This window comes from Osmerus eperlanus, chromosome 16, assembly GCF_963692335.1.
Source record: "Osmerus eperlanus chromosome 16, fOsmEpe2.1, whole genome shotgun sequence".
Classification (NCBI taxonomy): Eukaryota; Metazoa; Chordata; class Actinopteri; order Osmeriformes; family Osmeridae; genus Osmerus; species Osmerus eperlanus.
The window spans coordinates 1,008,099-1,023,496 of record NC_085033.1 but is presented as its reverse complement, the minus strand read 5'-3'; the positions used below and the strand labels follow the sequence as shown (position 1 = coordinate 1,023,496).

Sequence of the window (15,398 nt, the reverse complement as noted above, 5' to 3'; positions counted from 1 at the left end):
GCCAGAGTGGAGTAGCTGGAACAGGGAGTGGCCAGGGTGGGAGGGGTCGGCCACAATCTTCATCGCTCGCCTCAGGCTCCTCGAGGTGTCCAGGTCCTCGAGGGTAGGCAGATTGCAGCCGATCACTTTCTCAGAACTGAGGATGATACGCTGCAGTCTGCTCTTGTCCTTGGCAGTGGCAGCAGCGTACCAGATGGTGATGGAAGAGGTGAGGATGGACTCAATGATGGCTGTGTAGAAGTGCACCATCATTGTCAGGTTAAATTTCTTTCTGCCGTAGGAAGTACATCCTCTGTTGTGCTTTTTTGGTGAGGGAGCTGATGTTCAGTTCCCACTTGAGGTCCTGGGAGAGGATGGTGCCCAGGAAGCGGAAGGACTCCACAGTGTTGACTGGGGAATCGCACAGGGTGATGGGGGTGGGTGGGGCTATATTCTTCCTGAAGTCCACAACCATCTCCACTGTCTTAAGAGCATTGAGCTCTAAGTTGTTTCTGGCTACACCAGGTTGTCAGCTTCCCACCTGTAATCAGAATCGTCCCCGTCAGAGATGAGCCCAATGAGGGTGGTGTCGTCCACAAACTTCAGAAGTTTGACAGATGGATGACTGGAGGTGCAGCTGTTGGTGTACAGGGAGAAGAGCAGAGGGGAAAGGACGCAGCCCTGAGGATATCCGGTGCTGATGGACCTGGAGTCAGAGACTTGTGTTCCCAGCTTAACGCACTGCTTCCTGTCAGACAGGAAGTCTGTGATCCACCTGCAGGTGGAGTCGGGCACGTTCAGCTGGGAGAGCTTGTCCTGAAGCAGGGCGGGGATGATGGTGTTGAATAGATACCATTTCCCAAGGGAGTCCATACAGATTGGATTGGATTTTAAACACATTAATAATAGAGGTAAACCTCAGTTCTGCATCCAGCAGGCTACCCCAGCCTGTGTCTCATGGAGATTTTTGTGATCAGTTCTCTGAATTGCTATTTTAATGTCAAAATGAGATTGTCCAAAACCAACAAATTAACTTCCACACTGACTGTACAGTGTCTTCCTCCACCATATTGCTGTTTTTGGGGTTTGACTGGTACGGAACCATGGCACAGCTCAGTCTAGCAGGCAGCTTTGTTTTAGTGTGTCCTCAGCATTGAGTGTGTAGAAGGAAAGTACTGATAGGCCTCCATTCTCCATCTGTGTTACTCCGACATAACCATCGCTCTCTTTCTCTCTCTCTCTGTCTTTATTTTTCTCTTGCTGTGGATCTGTGGTCTGTGCATGTGGTACCAAGTAGCTTTGTAGTTATGAGGCTGAACTGCAGGCTCCAGGGCATTGAGTCTAAATAAATAAATAAATGTAGATTCATAAGAAATGGCTGGATGGCCATTATTTGCTCAATAACATAGAGGGATCATATTATGTGCAGTGCTCAACTACAGTTTCTCTCCTTCTGCTGCCCTGTGTGTGTGTGTGTGACAGGACCTGGTGGGCAGTGCTCTTCCTCAGAGGAACTGGAAAGGGATCGCCATTGCCCTGCTGGTCATCCTGGTCATCTGCTCTCTGATCGTCACCTCTGTGATCCTGCTCACTCCCCGTGCGTAAATACATGCACACACGTGCACACACACATTCTACATTCAGCTAGACTAAAAACAAAAAGTGATTGTACTTTAGAAGTGGTGGTTCCGGCACTGCGGAACGCTCCTGTAGAGATACGTTCTGCAGTGTCGGTTGACACTTTTAAAAAGCAACTGGTAACTAATTTATTCAAATTGACCCTTATCTCACCTGGTTCTGTCTAGTGCAATTTTGTGTTTTTAAAGGTCTGTTTTTGTTTATGTTTTTGTTGTATAATTTCTTTTGATATTTTTATGGTCTTATTTTACTTTCGTGAAGTACTTTGTGACCTGGCTCTGTGAAAGCTACTTTACTTACTTGCTTACACTGCTGTGTGAGCAAATGCTGTGTGAGCAAATGGTGGAGAAACAGGAATGCTACAGTTGTTGTTCAGGCAAGTCACACCCAATACCATTCAGTACAGATTAAGTTTTAGATTGAGAAGGATTCAAATTGGCCCTCCAGCAGGGTAATGGTAATGTGTTGAATATAGAGATTGCATATCGTTTTTTTTCAGGAAGACGAGGTCACCCTCTTGCCAGGTAATGGGCCTTAATTTGTAGTGCTGTTCAGTCCTGTTTAATGGATATTATTAAGAAGTAATGGCTCCAGTAATTTGTCAAATTGGCACGGCATCAGGGGTGACGTTTGCCTTGTGTCTAGAATGACAACGTTCTTTGTCCTCAAGCTCCATTCCCCCCTACATTAAAAGAGAGCATTTCTTTAAGCATTCTTGAAGAAAGAAATATGAAGACATTTAATACATATATAATATATATAAAAACATTATAAATGTTTTAATTTAATGTTTTTCTTTCTATTTAGCACCCAAAGCACACACACAGAGACACAAACAAAACTATGCTTCTACTTCAGTTAAGCTTTCAGCTGTAGAGGATTTCATTGTATTGCTGAGGCAAAAAAAATAGGATTGACTGTGAATCGATGTGTAGCAGATCAATAGAGATCAGTATTGGGCCCAGCATCTGTCTTTTCTGTAACCTCCTGTAAATTATTGTGACGGTGACGGTGGAAATAGGTCTTGAAAGTCTCGTCTCCTGGGATAGAAACACACCATACTAGTCAGACTGAGACTGACAGCTTCTATAAAAAGTATTTTTTACAAAAGGTTTCCAAGAAATGGAAGTCCCCTTCCCTCAAACGTGTGACAGTTTTCAAATCCTTTTAAACAAAGACTATATTATAGAATATTTTGCTCATGAGTTCACTCAATTCATGTGTCAAATAATTTTAACATGATATATATTTAATCGTTTTCTTCCTCTGTTCTTATGTGGATGTTTTTTTCCATGAGCAGGTGAAGATGACAGCCTGGCCCTGAAGAAAAAAGTTACTGTTGAGGACGTCTTTGGAGAAGATTTCCATATCCACAACCCAGATGCTAAATGGCTAAGTGGTGAGTACACACTTGGCCCCAAGGTTACACACCAGGACAAACTATGGCAGTGTTTTCCCAACTCTAGGAACTGATTGGTTAAAAACTCACAAAGATAAAATATAGTGCCCAGCCACCCATAGCATACAATTGCTAACTTTCTGGTGGAGGAGAAGCAGTGTCAATAGAAGTTGGTCATGTGTGGTGGTCAGTCAGAGGACCCAAGATTGAACTCAGAAAAACACGGTCATACTCATGCAGTAGCACTCAATAGCCAGCCCCCTTGGTTTGCTATAATACTGTTTGTACTTCACAGCCATGCAAAACGACACAAACATCACAGAAACAATATGCTATGTATTGCATTACAACTAAGTTGAATAGCCTATTCACAGAGAAACGGAAAGCCAATCCGTACCCAATGGCATTGCTCACATTCTCCAGGATCCTTCAGCCTGTCTTCCGTCAAGACACGCTCATTACCAACATCTTATTCTTCAACGGATGGCAACTAATTTGATATGACTGTGGGAATTACCAGAATGGCTCCCCTTACAAGATCCATTTCTGATGTTCTTTTTCTGAAGTTGGGAGTTATGGGAGTCAGGTGGCTGAGCGGTTAGGGAAGCAGGCTAGTAATCTGAAGGTTGCCAGTTCGATTCCCGGCTGTGCCAAATGACGTTGTGTCCTTGGGCAAGGCACTTCACCCTACTTGCCTCGGGGAGAATGTCCCTGTACTTACTGTAAGTCGCTCTGGATAAGAGTGTCTGCTAAATGAATGAATGAATGAATGTAATCTTTGTGAGATTAACATATTACAGCGTCATGGCTGTTCCCCCTACAACAGCCACAGCCCACAAAACGAATGGGAAAGTGTGCAGACACAGTGACCCAGCTAATCCAATTTTCCAGTGAGACATATTTGCCTTTGTGGCACAGAGTATTTATTATGTGCTGTCGCTGTCATGTATGTGGAATGTGTAGTTAATCGTCTCTAAATGAACCTGATGTGTAACTGCATAGGTTTGGCCTCTTAACCTTGACAGTGTAACAAGTGGCAGTGCTACAACACTCCTGAAAGAGAAATCAGGCTACTCAGCGCCCTCTGGTGTTAATTATGAAATATATGTTGACTCTTTTATTGTCAAATTCTTACAACTTCAAGCAACTGTAAAATATTTCAGTAAATTTGAATAACCTAAATTGATGGTTAATATAAATTCGAAAGAACATGCAGATTACCCATGCTTAACTCCAAATAAAGATGCTGTAAAGCAGAACTGAAAATTAGTTTTAAGTTCATCACACCACAGAAGAATGTGTTGTTAACTACCCATCCAAATTCGAATGAAAAAAGACACAGACAAGTATGTTAAATTAGGCTTTGAAATCGTGAGAAAATCAGCAGTTTTCTCTGCTTGGGCCCGATCTGATGTAGATAGGTGGCTGTGAATCATTAGCTGCATCATGGGCCATCACAAACACAGCGGCTGCACTATCATCATACTAGGACTCCGGGCATCTGTGTGTGTGTCTGTGTGTCACTGAATTGAATGAAGTAACAGAGATATTAGTGAACAGCTGCATCACAGGCACAAACCTTTGGCGTAGATTCCGCAAAAAGTGCCACGAAGTAGATGTTGAAACACACACACTCTTTTTGTGCTAATGATCACTGATAAAGGAGCTGATTATGCACCATTGTACTTCCTAATCAATGTTTTGTGTGGCTTGATTCTGTACGACGCATAAATGATCTGCGTTGGTCTTTGATCATTGCTTTGGCACCTTGATTCCCTGAGTCACAAAGAGGAGTCATGTAGAACTTCCTTCTGGTCAACATGTCTGGTAGGTCCACTGGAACTGCTCTCTCTAGTTGTTACCACATTAGTGGTAGCTAAACTAAACTTTGCTGCTCTTGTTGGTTAGTTGTAACTGATTTAAAATCCTTGTACTCGCTGTGAAATATTTTCCTGTGGATTGCTTTTCTACAGGTACACTCTTGCACTTTTTGAGGTTCATGTTGTTTAATTGTAACTTCTTTAACTACATGCTCTTATTATTCTTCCCTTTGGCACTTATTTGATTTTTTCACAATGTAAGCATTATGTTTTGGCTACCCGCAATGTTTGGGGTTTCTCGTTGTTAAGATCAGTGACCTATGCACTTTTGTAAAGCTCTCTCTTGGAAGTTGCTTTGGATAAAAGCGTCTGGTAAATGGATAAATGTAAATGTAGTGACCCACTGGAATCATGAATGGAATTGAATACCTAAACTTCACTGGTGTGTGTGTCACTAGACAATCTCCCTCCATTGTTAGACTACAAGATTGAGATGGTGAAATAACATTCCAGAATAGACTGATTCTCTGCTGTAGGCCTACTTGATTGTTATACCTTTTAGACCAGGGTCTGCAATATCACTGCAATATCAATGTCAAGTGTCATTGGTTTTTCCTTGCCACTCAGCCAGTAATTGATGTGGAACTAGAGAGGGTACAATTTCTGGGGAAATTGTAGGGTGTGCTTGCTTGCGTCGGTCCGTTTTTGAATGACATTTTTACAACTGATTTCTGTATATTTTATATGAAAATGCATACTTATTATTTATAAAGATTAAATAGATTTAAAAGCATTTTTTTTTTTGCTGCTCATTTACAACTGAAAATACGAGTGAAGTGTAGAATGAAATAGATGTCTTCTCATTTCCCCTGCAAGAGGCAGCCTCATCGTTGAATCAAAACGAATACATTTGGCAGACCGGTGTAAAAATGGACCTAATCTCTATGACTTAAACGTCATTTTAAGTTTTTCCCTTCTCGTGATATGTTCAGGCATGTAGCCTACTCATTGCATTCATTCATTAATAAAGAACCCCCTTTGAAGATTATTCTACGACATTACCGGCAGTAGAAGATGGAATCGCGATTCAAACAGTATCTGCTAACTGAAAATATGCCCCCAAAAACATAAATAAGCTTGACATTTATTTAGTGGAAAATCGCTCATTCATAAAAAGCTCACTGGTAGCGATCATTGTCAGTAACAACGCAAAATGCGATATAGCCCTGTGTGGAGAAGCTGCCCCGGTAAATTGTACTACTACGGTACAGTACTAGTAGACTACTGCTGTGTTCGTCTTGGTAGCGATTGCGTTGGTTGAATTGGATTTAACGTTCCGTTGTACGGTTTAGGCTGCAATTAATTATTTTCATGAACAGATTGACAACGTTTAGGCTGTGGCAATGAAGTTCAGGTTAGTAGTTAGATAGACTTTTGATTTAAGTAAGGGGAGTGCCGAACATGTTCTGTCGCCGTTTGACTTCCTACAGCTGTGTACAGTAACCTAGATGTTTTTGTAGTGTCTCGCGTAGGCTACAGCGTACAGCAACACTGGTTTGAAACCACAGGTAATGATCATTTCACCCACAAATCGTTTACTTGTAATGTAATGTCATAATAAATCCTACAACGAAAATGTATTTGTGAGGAATGTTTATTTTAAAGATTGAAAACAGATGCATCATAGACCACTGTAGTATGTGTTGCCCGGGAAACAGAGGCTAATGTCATGATGCTAATGCTTCAGTGAAATAGTAGACTACCGTTTCCAAAAGTAGATGTGGGCCTACTTCCTTAATAATATCAGCTAATATTGTACATTACATTTCATAATTGTGTTTCACATCACAAAGTAAAATGAGTAAATAGTTATCACCCTGGCCTCTTTGCTTGTGGCGTTCCTGCAGCTGCCTTGCAGTAAAGCTATAGTTAGCCTAGCTATCCCCCAAGTTAACAGATGTGAAACGAATGTTCTGCTACAGGTAGTCACGCGTGTTTTCGTGACGTTAGTGACGTAGTGACGTTAGTAACGTCAGTGACTGTGGCTAGCAAATTAGCCACCGTTAGCTTCACTTTTCACCACAAAAACGCAATTTCTACTTAAACCATGCAACGGAACGTAAATAAAAATACAACCAACGCAATCGCTACCAAGACGAACCTTTTGACACCGCCGTTGTGTATGTAGTCCAAATATTGACTGATCCTTAGGGGGGCGAAAATAAACAATAACTAGAAACGGCTGTTCCTGCGAAACAGCAGTGAGAATGCTGAAAACCTGAATGGGGATAGCTGACCATGCTAAAAAAGCTGAAAATAGTGAAAATTTAGTAGAAAGTTATAAGCTGAAGCTTCAAAGCAACCGAAAGGTATTTTTGAAAGGGACTGGAGCAGCATTCCAACAATGATTTGAAAGGATTTACCATTACTTTTAAAGGGAGAATAATTTGCACAAAAACCTTAATATTTTAAAAAGTATAAAAGTGAGAAATGAGAAAATACCCGCAAGCTGAAATGAATTTCAAAAATGTGTGAGTCACACAAAAGAGGCAGTGTGGAAGCTGAACTGCATCATCTTAACAAAGCTAAGAGCTAAAATAGCCTACAATGCGGGAGAAGCTGAAAGCTGAACTGTTAAACAGAAGAAGAAGTAGGCTAGCTAGTCGTAACAAGAATATTATCGTTTTAACAGATTAAATTATAGTTGGGATAGTATTAGCAGTAGCAGATGTAGCCTATGCGTTTACTCGGCTTTCTTAGTTGGATTCAATGTGTTGATGGAATGAAACATACAGCAGTAGGGCCGATACAGGAAGACACGGCGACACTTTGTTGCAGAAGGATGATGGTGCAAGTTTTGTCCGTGGAGCATACAACGATTAATAAAAAAGAATCATGTAGACGCGTTTATTGAGTAATCGCATAACTAATTACACATGTAAACGGAGTAATCGTATTATTGGCATAAACCGACAATTGCTAGTAATCGTGTTTCTCATGGTCAAGTAAACGTACCAATCACCTGTGTGAGAGACTGAGTGGTGCGTGTCTGTCGTTACGGTGATGGTGCAGCTATGATTGCTAACGCGCTGAGGGCAGAGAATAAGAGAAATGTAGCTAGAATCCACACCTCAAACAAGATAACCTAGACGCAAAACTGTACGTCCAATCCAAAATATAAGGATATTTTCCGAGACCCAAGATTCTGCCGAAACCAGAGATATTCTTTATATGTCTGTGCAGTCAGAATTACGACTCTACCTGCAGTTTCAAAAACGTGTTCCTTTTGCTTTCCTGGTGCTTGTTTGTTTGGTTGCCACGGTGATGGCGCAGCTGTGATAGCTAACGAGCTAGGCAGAGAGAAAAACGAACATTTACCTAGCATCCACACCTCAAACAAGTTGACCTAGACGCAAAACTATACGTCCAATCCAAAATATAAGGATATTTTCCGAGACCCAAGACTCTGCCGAAACCAGAGATGTCCTTTATATGTCTGTGCGGTCAGAAATACGACTCTATCGGCAGTTTCAAAATCTTGTTCCTTCTTGCTTTCTCTGACTGATTTTACTCACCTCTCCATTGAAGTTAGTGAGAGAATTTGAAAGGCTGCTCTCGCTTCAAGGCTCATAGCTGAAAATCTGTAAATGTGAGCTCTTTAGTAGTTACATTGGCTGAAAGAAGACAATTTTTCCTACATTTTAAGGTATAACTTGTTTCTGTAAGTTAAACTATATGAACGTTAGAGGAATTTGTTTGACAAATTAGTTGAATATCAGAAAAAGAGCAGCAAGCAGACACTCTGCTTGCTGCTCATTCATAAAAATCAAGGAGCAAACATTTTAATGTATTTCAAACTGTCATAATTCAAAATTGGCTGAACATTTGAAAAAGCTGAATCATTTGGGAATAGCTGAATGTCTTGTGAACATTTTAAAGGTTGAATGGTGTCTCTAGCTGAAAGTAAGCTGAAGTAGTTACGTTTGAAAGAGGAGGAAGCTTTTTAATGATTTGAAAGGATTTACCATTACTTTTAATGGGAGAATAATTTGCACAAAAACCTTAATGTCTTAAAAAGTATAAAAGTGAGAAATACCAAAAGTCATAGCCATCATCTCCTGAAGGAGCTGAACGTTTTGATACAAAAGTTGTAGGAATCGGTTAAAGTATGCAGAACGAGTTAAAGGCCAAAAAACGGCGGAAGAACTGAGAAGTTGAAAAGCAATAGTGAGAATGCTTAACAGCATTCTCACAATAAATATATATGTGCGAGAACAAAGGTTGTGCTCTCGCCGAAGGCTTGAGCACACCCAATTAGATGATGCTGGTCTGCAGGCTTCGAAATGTCATTTTCAAACAGCCCTCACCAAATCTTGTCGGGGGATGACCATGACAGTGCAGATGAATAGACTGCATCTATCTTACGTTAACCCTTGTGTTCTCCTCGGGTCGTTCTGACCCATCAGTCATTGTGACCCACCGTCGTATTGCGACAACTTTACCGCATACAAAAACAAAGTGAAGCATTTTCTTTTAACCGTCGGGCTGTCTCAGACCCCCCACATTGCGAAGGTTAAAAGAAAAGTATTTTTATTTGTTTTTGTATTGGGTAAAATTGGGTAAACACAATGATGGTTCGTTATGAACCTTTGGGTCATGTGACCCGAAGGCAGCACGAGGGTTAAGAGTCATCAGAGATTCTCTTTAGTCAGGCATGAAATAAAAACAGAAATGTGCACTGAGATTCCCACACACACAAAAAATGATTGAAAGGAAGGGAGTTTGAGCAACAGAGAGAGTTACAGAAATATTAAGATGAAGGAGGCAGAGAGACCCTATTCTGTGCAGTACCAGGAGACAGTGTGAATGTGGATGAAGTCAGTGATCCAGATGGAGGAGGCTGTGTCTATGTTATACAGAAGCACTGAACAAGAATATGCATACACTCTACACTCACTGACTGCCTGCAGTATGGTCAGAACTGACACTTTATACCACAGCTCAAAGGTTGTGCTATTATGTCATTATGGTAAGTACAGGGGAGGTTCTAGACCATTTCTATTGGGACCAGTTGTGCTGTTAGAGGGGCCAGATATATTAAACATTATTGTTGTCATGTCGTTTTCTTCACTGCATTGTAGGCATTAGCAGGCAAAATACCATCTTTATAATTATTCAGACTCTACATTTAGGGGGGCCACAAAGGGGGCCAAGCTTGTTGTCACAGGGGCACTGCAGCCCCACTCCCCCCCTCCCCAGAACCACCCCTGGATAAGTACCCTGTTTAACATTACAGTTTGAAATACACTGACACGCTACATGTGGGTGATTTCTCAGTCAAGTGTGTTATATTTGTAATTTCCAATCATGAATGTTACAGTACACATAAAAACCAATGTTCCTCCAGGGCCACGGTGCAACATGGAAGAACATAAAACAACAGAAATACACAAGGATACATGTATTTCAGACCTACACATCTCTACTCAAACTAATTTTATTTTTCACTTTTTCCACACCAGCTAATGAACTTCTGTACCGCACACGTGAAGGAGACGTGGTCAAAGTCAACGTGGAGACCATGGAGAAGGTTATATTAGTGCATAACAGGATGTTTGTGAGTACCATCTCATTCTGGAAGATCTCTCCAGTGCCACTATGGAATAGCTCATATCAACTGTGACAAAGAAGCCACTGATTTATTTATTATTAACATATGTTTATAGATAAGTAGATGTGACTGTACGGTACGGTCATGTGAAACTGGTTATTTCAAATGCAACTAGCAGTGATGTGACCTGATCATTTGTGTATGTCCAACATTACCTACTTAAACAATTCTGTGTACTTCAAAGTGACAAAGCAACCAGCAGATCACTTAAAAATCCTTGCTTGAATCTTTAAAAATCCTTAATTAAAGTAACTTTTGTTTCTTGTGCTTCTGTCTAGGAAACGTACCAAGCCACCAAATACCAGGTTTCTCCAGACTTACAGCATGTTCTGCTGGCCTACAGAGTGACCCCAGTGAGTGGTGCTTGTGTCAGGAGGAGCAGGAAGACTGAGGCTTTCTGTTCCAGATATGAAGGTTCCCCTCAGCTTTAAGGTGACAACTGAATGTGTGTTTGTCTCCGTAGGTCTACCAGCACTCCTATAAGGCCTCCTACATAATCTGCAGCCTGGTTACCCCGTAAGATATCTCTTGTGCTCTTCATTCTCTCTCTCTCTGCCCATCTATTTCTCTGTGTTTACTTCTCTCTCTGCCTCTCTTTTAGTCTTACTGCTCCCTTCGCTTATTCTCTGATGAGAGAGTTTAGTCATGCAGCCTGTCTTCTTGTGCCGCCACCTGGTGGCTGTAGCATCAATGCAAGCCCTTATTGTCGTGCTCACAGTTTAGGACACCCTCTCTGGCCTGTTTTTTTACACCTTAATCCATCTCTGTCTACTCTTTTCCTTACTTTTCCATAGTTATAAAAAGCACAGAACACTAGCTGTTCTGGGCTAGCTAACTAGGTCTGGCCATGGATGATTGATTATGACTTGAGTAAGCAGCACAGTAAGCCAGCAGCAGGGTTTATCGGTTTGCTGAGCATGCATACACACACACACACAGACACACACACACACATACACATCCAGTACCTTGAAGGAATGACTGTTTGTTTGTGTGGCCTCCTCTCAGGGAGACATGGAGTCTGAATCCTCCGGAGGTGAGAGATGCCTTCCTGCAGTACGCCGGGTGGGGACCCAAGGGTCAACAACTGGTAAGGAAACACACACAAACTGTAAAAGCACAGGATATTGCTGCTTACGTGTAAGATATATGTTGGGCCCTTGTCATGTGAACTGTAGAGACACTGAAAGTGCCTTTGTTGCCAAACGTTTCTCCGCCTTCTCAAGTTTGGTGACATGATGGACATCATTTAGGCCACGGCGGGTTCAGTGTGGCACCACTGTGATAAACAGAATCTCCATAGCAAAACCCTAAAATGTGGGGCTGCTATGGGATTTATGCACTTTGTGTGTCTGACTGCATTAACTATGCATTTTGTATAAACATTCTGTTTTAGTTTTCTAGCAATCCAATAATATTCCAGTTAAGACTGGCCTAAAATAGAGTAGCAAAGGAAAATATCTTCTGTTGCGTCACAACAGCACGCCCGAATTTTCGCTCTACCTCTCCATTTTGAATTTGCCTTGGTATAACTACTTACAAAACATACACCCAGTAATGAGTTATCACCTTTCACCACAAAACTGGTCATCATAATTGCACTCACTGTCATTTTTTTTCAATGACAGACAAACTTATGGATGGAAACAAAAACATTACAAGTAAAATATGAACCCTCGCTTCTGAATTTTTATCTAAACAAGTTTAGTGTTTTTGTTGTGTGTGCGTGTGTGTGCTCTTGTATTTGCATGTGTTTTTGTGTGTGCTGAAGCATTGGGTGTCTGGTGTGTGGAGGTGAGGGAGACAATTACCGACAGAGCAATCAGCAAGGCTAGGTCAACGTGTTTGTGTGTGTATTTGAGAGAGAGAAAGTGAGATAGAGAGCTGTATATGAGGGGACATTAGGGATATTATTCAGAATTACCATGCATATACATGTACTTTTCCTCTCAAAACGCATATGAAACCAAACTCATATTATACTGAAAACCACACATAACATACTAATGAAATACTTTTACATACAAAACTGAAACTCTCACACAAACAAAAGAAAAAGTATACACTGACATACACAACTGAAAAGTTTTCATGAAAACTATCAAAAGCTTTCACACAAACTAGTAAAGTGTGCTTATATACACAGTTCAAATGCTTTCCTAGTACTATGAAAACCTTTCACATAAACTGTTGAAAAGCTTTCACACATACCGTACTCTCTGTAAAGTGTGCTGAAATGCACAATTAAAATGATCTGATGTAGTTTTGTGAAAACCTTTGAAAAGCCTTCACAGTCGCTATTGAAAGAAATAATTTAGCATGAAAGCATTTCAGTATGGTGTATGAGAGGATTTCAGTTGGTTGTTTGAGGGGATAGGAAGGCATTTCAGTTGAACTGGAAGGTGGTTGAGAAAATAGTGCATATCTCATAATACAGGCAAACAGCTGTTGTTTGTTTGTTTGCCACACTGATGTCTGCTTCAACAACCTAAAGTAGCCTAACCAAAGCAGTGGCATTACTTAGATTTATACCATGTTCTGGGTGAATACTCGATTCTGATTGGCTGCAGGGGTGGCCATTATCCGGTGATATATAATAATATATAATGACATATAAACAGTAATATATAATTACTGTTTGGAGTATATGTCAACTTTTATGCGGTCACCTCACATCAATTTGCTATTCAACTTGCTCCACAGGCTATAACTAGTATCTCTATATGGCCCATAGTTACTTTGTTCGTGAAAATCTTGATATTCATTTTGGGACAGTGACATGGCTGGTTAGCTAGCTAATCTTCTTGTCAAACATACTGTAAAATTATATTTACTGTTTGTCAACCGTACACAATGTTATTGCCTTTGAATCTTGTTAGCATAACGTTAGTTTTCGGGCTAATAGCTCAACCAAAGGAAAGCCAGTGTTGGCTCTATGAGCTGAGCGGACTAGAAATATCAGAGTTGGCTAACGTTAAAAAACGTTAGATTTCTATTGCAAAACGGCTGAAAACATAAATTCATGTTTGTCGTTGGCAAGTGACCATGGTATAAGCAGGATAATGCCCTTCGAGTTGTACAATATCACCTGATAATTGACTCCGCGGAAGCAACCACGCCTCCGCATCGTCCATTATCAGGTGATATTGTACAACTCGAAGGGCATTATCCCTTAGACAGCTGACTTAAAAGAAAAATTGTGACTTAAAAGAAAAAAGAGTCTTGCTGCTCTTGTTGGTTAGTGGTAACTGATTTAAATTGTTGTACTCGCTGTGAAATATTCTTTACTGTTGCTTGCTTTTCTACAGGTACACTTGCACTTATAGCGATTCATGTTGTTTTATTGTAACTTGTTTAACTACATGCTCTTGTGGTTCTTCACTTTGGCACTTATTTTGATTGTTCACAATATGTGCTTCATGTTTTGGCTACCCGCAATGTTTTTGGGGCTATCTTGTTGTTATTATCAGTGACCTATGCACTTTGTAAAGCTCTCTCTTGGAAGTCGCTTTGGATAAAAGCGTCTGCTAAATGAATAAATGTAAAATGTAATGTAAATGTATAAGGTTCCAAAAAAAGGATGGAAAATGGATGGAACTGAAGTAGAGTCATAGCCGTAGGTGGTAGAAAACGAAGGAAGAAGCATGCACACACGTCAGTTACAACACACAAGCACCAATCAACACGCCTGTCACATACTCCGCTGGTGCCTTTGTTGCCTCTTTTTTCCCTTTGTTCTCCATCACCTTTTTCACTCACATAACCCCCCCCCCCCAAATGCTGACATTCACCTGCCTCTGTAACATACCCTGTCTTTATTAAGGGGTGTTCTGCTCTTACACAACACACCAAAATGGGATATATAAACTGATAATAAATCAATTGAAACTGAAAATAAAATCTCAATCATTTAGTAAAGTAATGATTGCCATTGCCAGATAGTGGGAAGTGGACAGGCATTATCCAGCTTCTGTCTTGAAGACGAAAGCATGATGGAGTAGTGAAACACACTTTAGCTTGCCACTGGAAGTAAGCTGGGACTGAATAAATATGGGAAGGAATAATGACAAATACAGTAAGCATCTATACTTGTGGGAGTCAGGTGGCTGAGCGGTGAGGGAATCGGGCTAGTAATCCGAAGGTTGCCAGTTCGATTCCCAGTCATGCCAGCTGACGTTGTGTCCTTGGGCAAGGCACTTCACCCTACTTGCCTCAGGGGAATGTCCCTGTACTTACTGTAAGTCGCTCTGGATAAGAGCGTCTGCTAAATGACTAAATGTAAATGTACTTATAAACAGATTTCTCATGTCTCATGTCTTAAAGCTCAAATCTGCCTGGTGTTACTAGGAACATATCTCTTCGCACTGGTCTCACTGTGACCAGTTTGATGCTTCAGTTTCAGATGAAAAGAGGAGGCTGGGTACTGGCTTCAGATACCCACGCTGCCCACGTGCCAGTCACCCAGCGGTGCATCTTCATCCTCGCTGGTGATGCCATTATGGCACAGCCGGCTTACATCACCAGTCTAATATTATGACTTAGCTAACCTATACCCAGTGTTGAGACAGCACTGCCTTCCTATGTTGCTGTCTCTCTATTTGTGTGTGTAATGTCTGGGCGAATTAGCCTGTGTGTGTCTGTTTGACAATTGAGCCTGCAGTGTGTGTGTGTGTGTGTGTGTGTGTGTGCCTGCAGGCTAAGTTTTCAGCCAGCTGGAGTAGCTTCATTAGTATCAGAGATGGCTATATTTGCCTGCGCCTCTGGACAGAAACAGAAATATGACCTCTAATGAAACAAGAGCACACGCTTTCAGGCCTGCATTGATTAAGAGAATCTGAGGCATATAAGGCTCTGTATGTGTGAGTTGATATGTGTCTGGAAACTGGTTAAG

The 15,398-nt window shown here is 41.1% G+C and overlaps 1 protein-coding gene across 3 annotated transcripts in view; it reads left to right on the top strand.

Moving 5' to 3' along the window:
- The window catches only part of LOC134037150 (dipeptidyl aminopeptidase-like protein 6), a 128,955-nt gene that overhangs the window by 94,850 nt on the left and 18,707 nt on the right, over positions 1-15,398 (top strand). For all 3 annotated transcript variants that reach the window (XM_062482503.1, XM_062482501.1, XM_062482502.1), the window contains exons 2-7: positions 1,462-1,576; positions 2,918-3,016; positions 10,359-10,453; positions 10,786-10,860; positions 10,971-11,023; positions 11,516-11,597. In XM_062482503.1, coding sequence (XP_062338487.1) covers positions 1,462-1,576; positions 2,918-3,016; positions 10,359-10,453; positions 10,786-10,860; positions 10,971-11,023; positions 11,516-11,597 — 519 coding nt within the window. The remainder of the gene's footprint in view (positions 1-1,461; positions 1,577-2,917; positions 3,017-10,358; positions 10,454-10,785; positions 10,861-10,970; positions 11,024-11,515; positions 11,598-15,398) is intronic.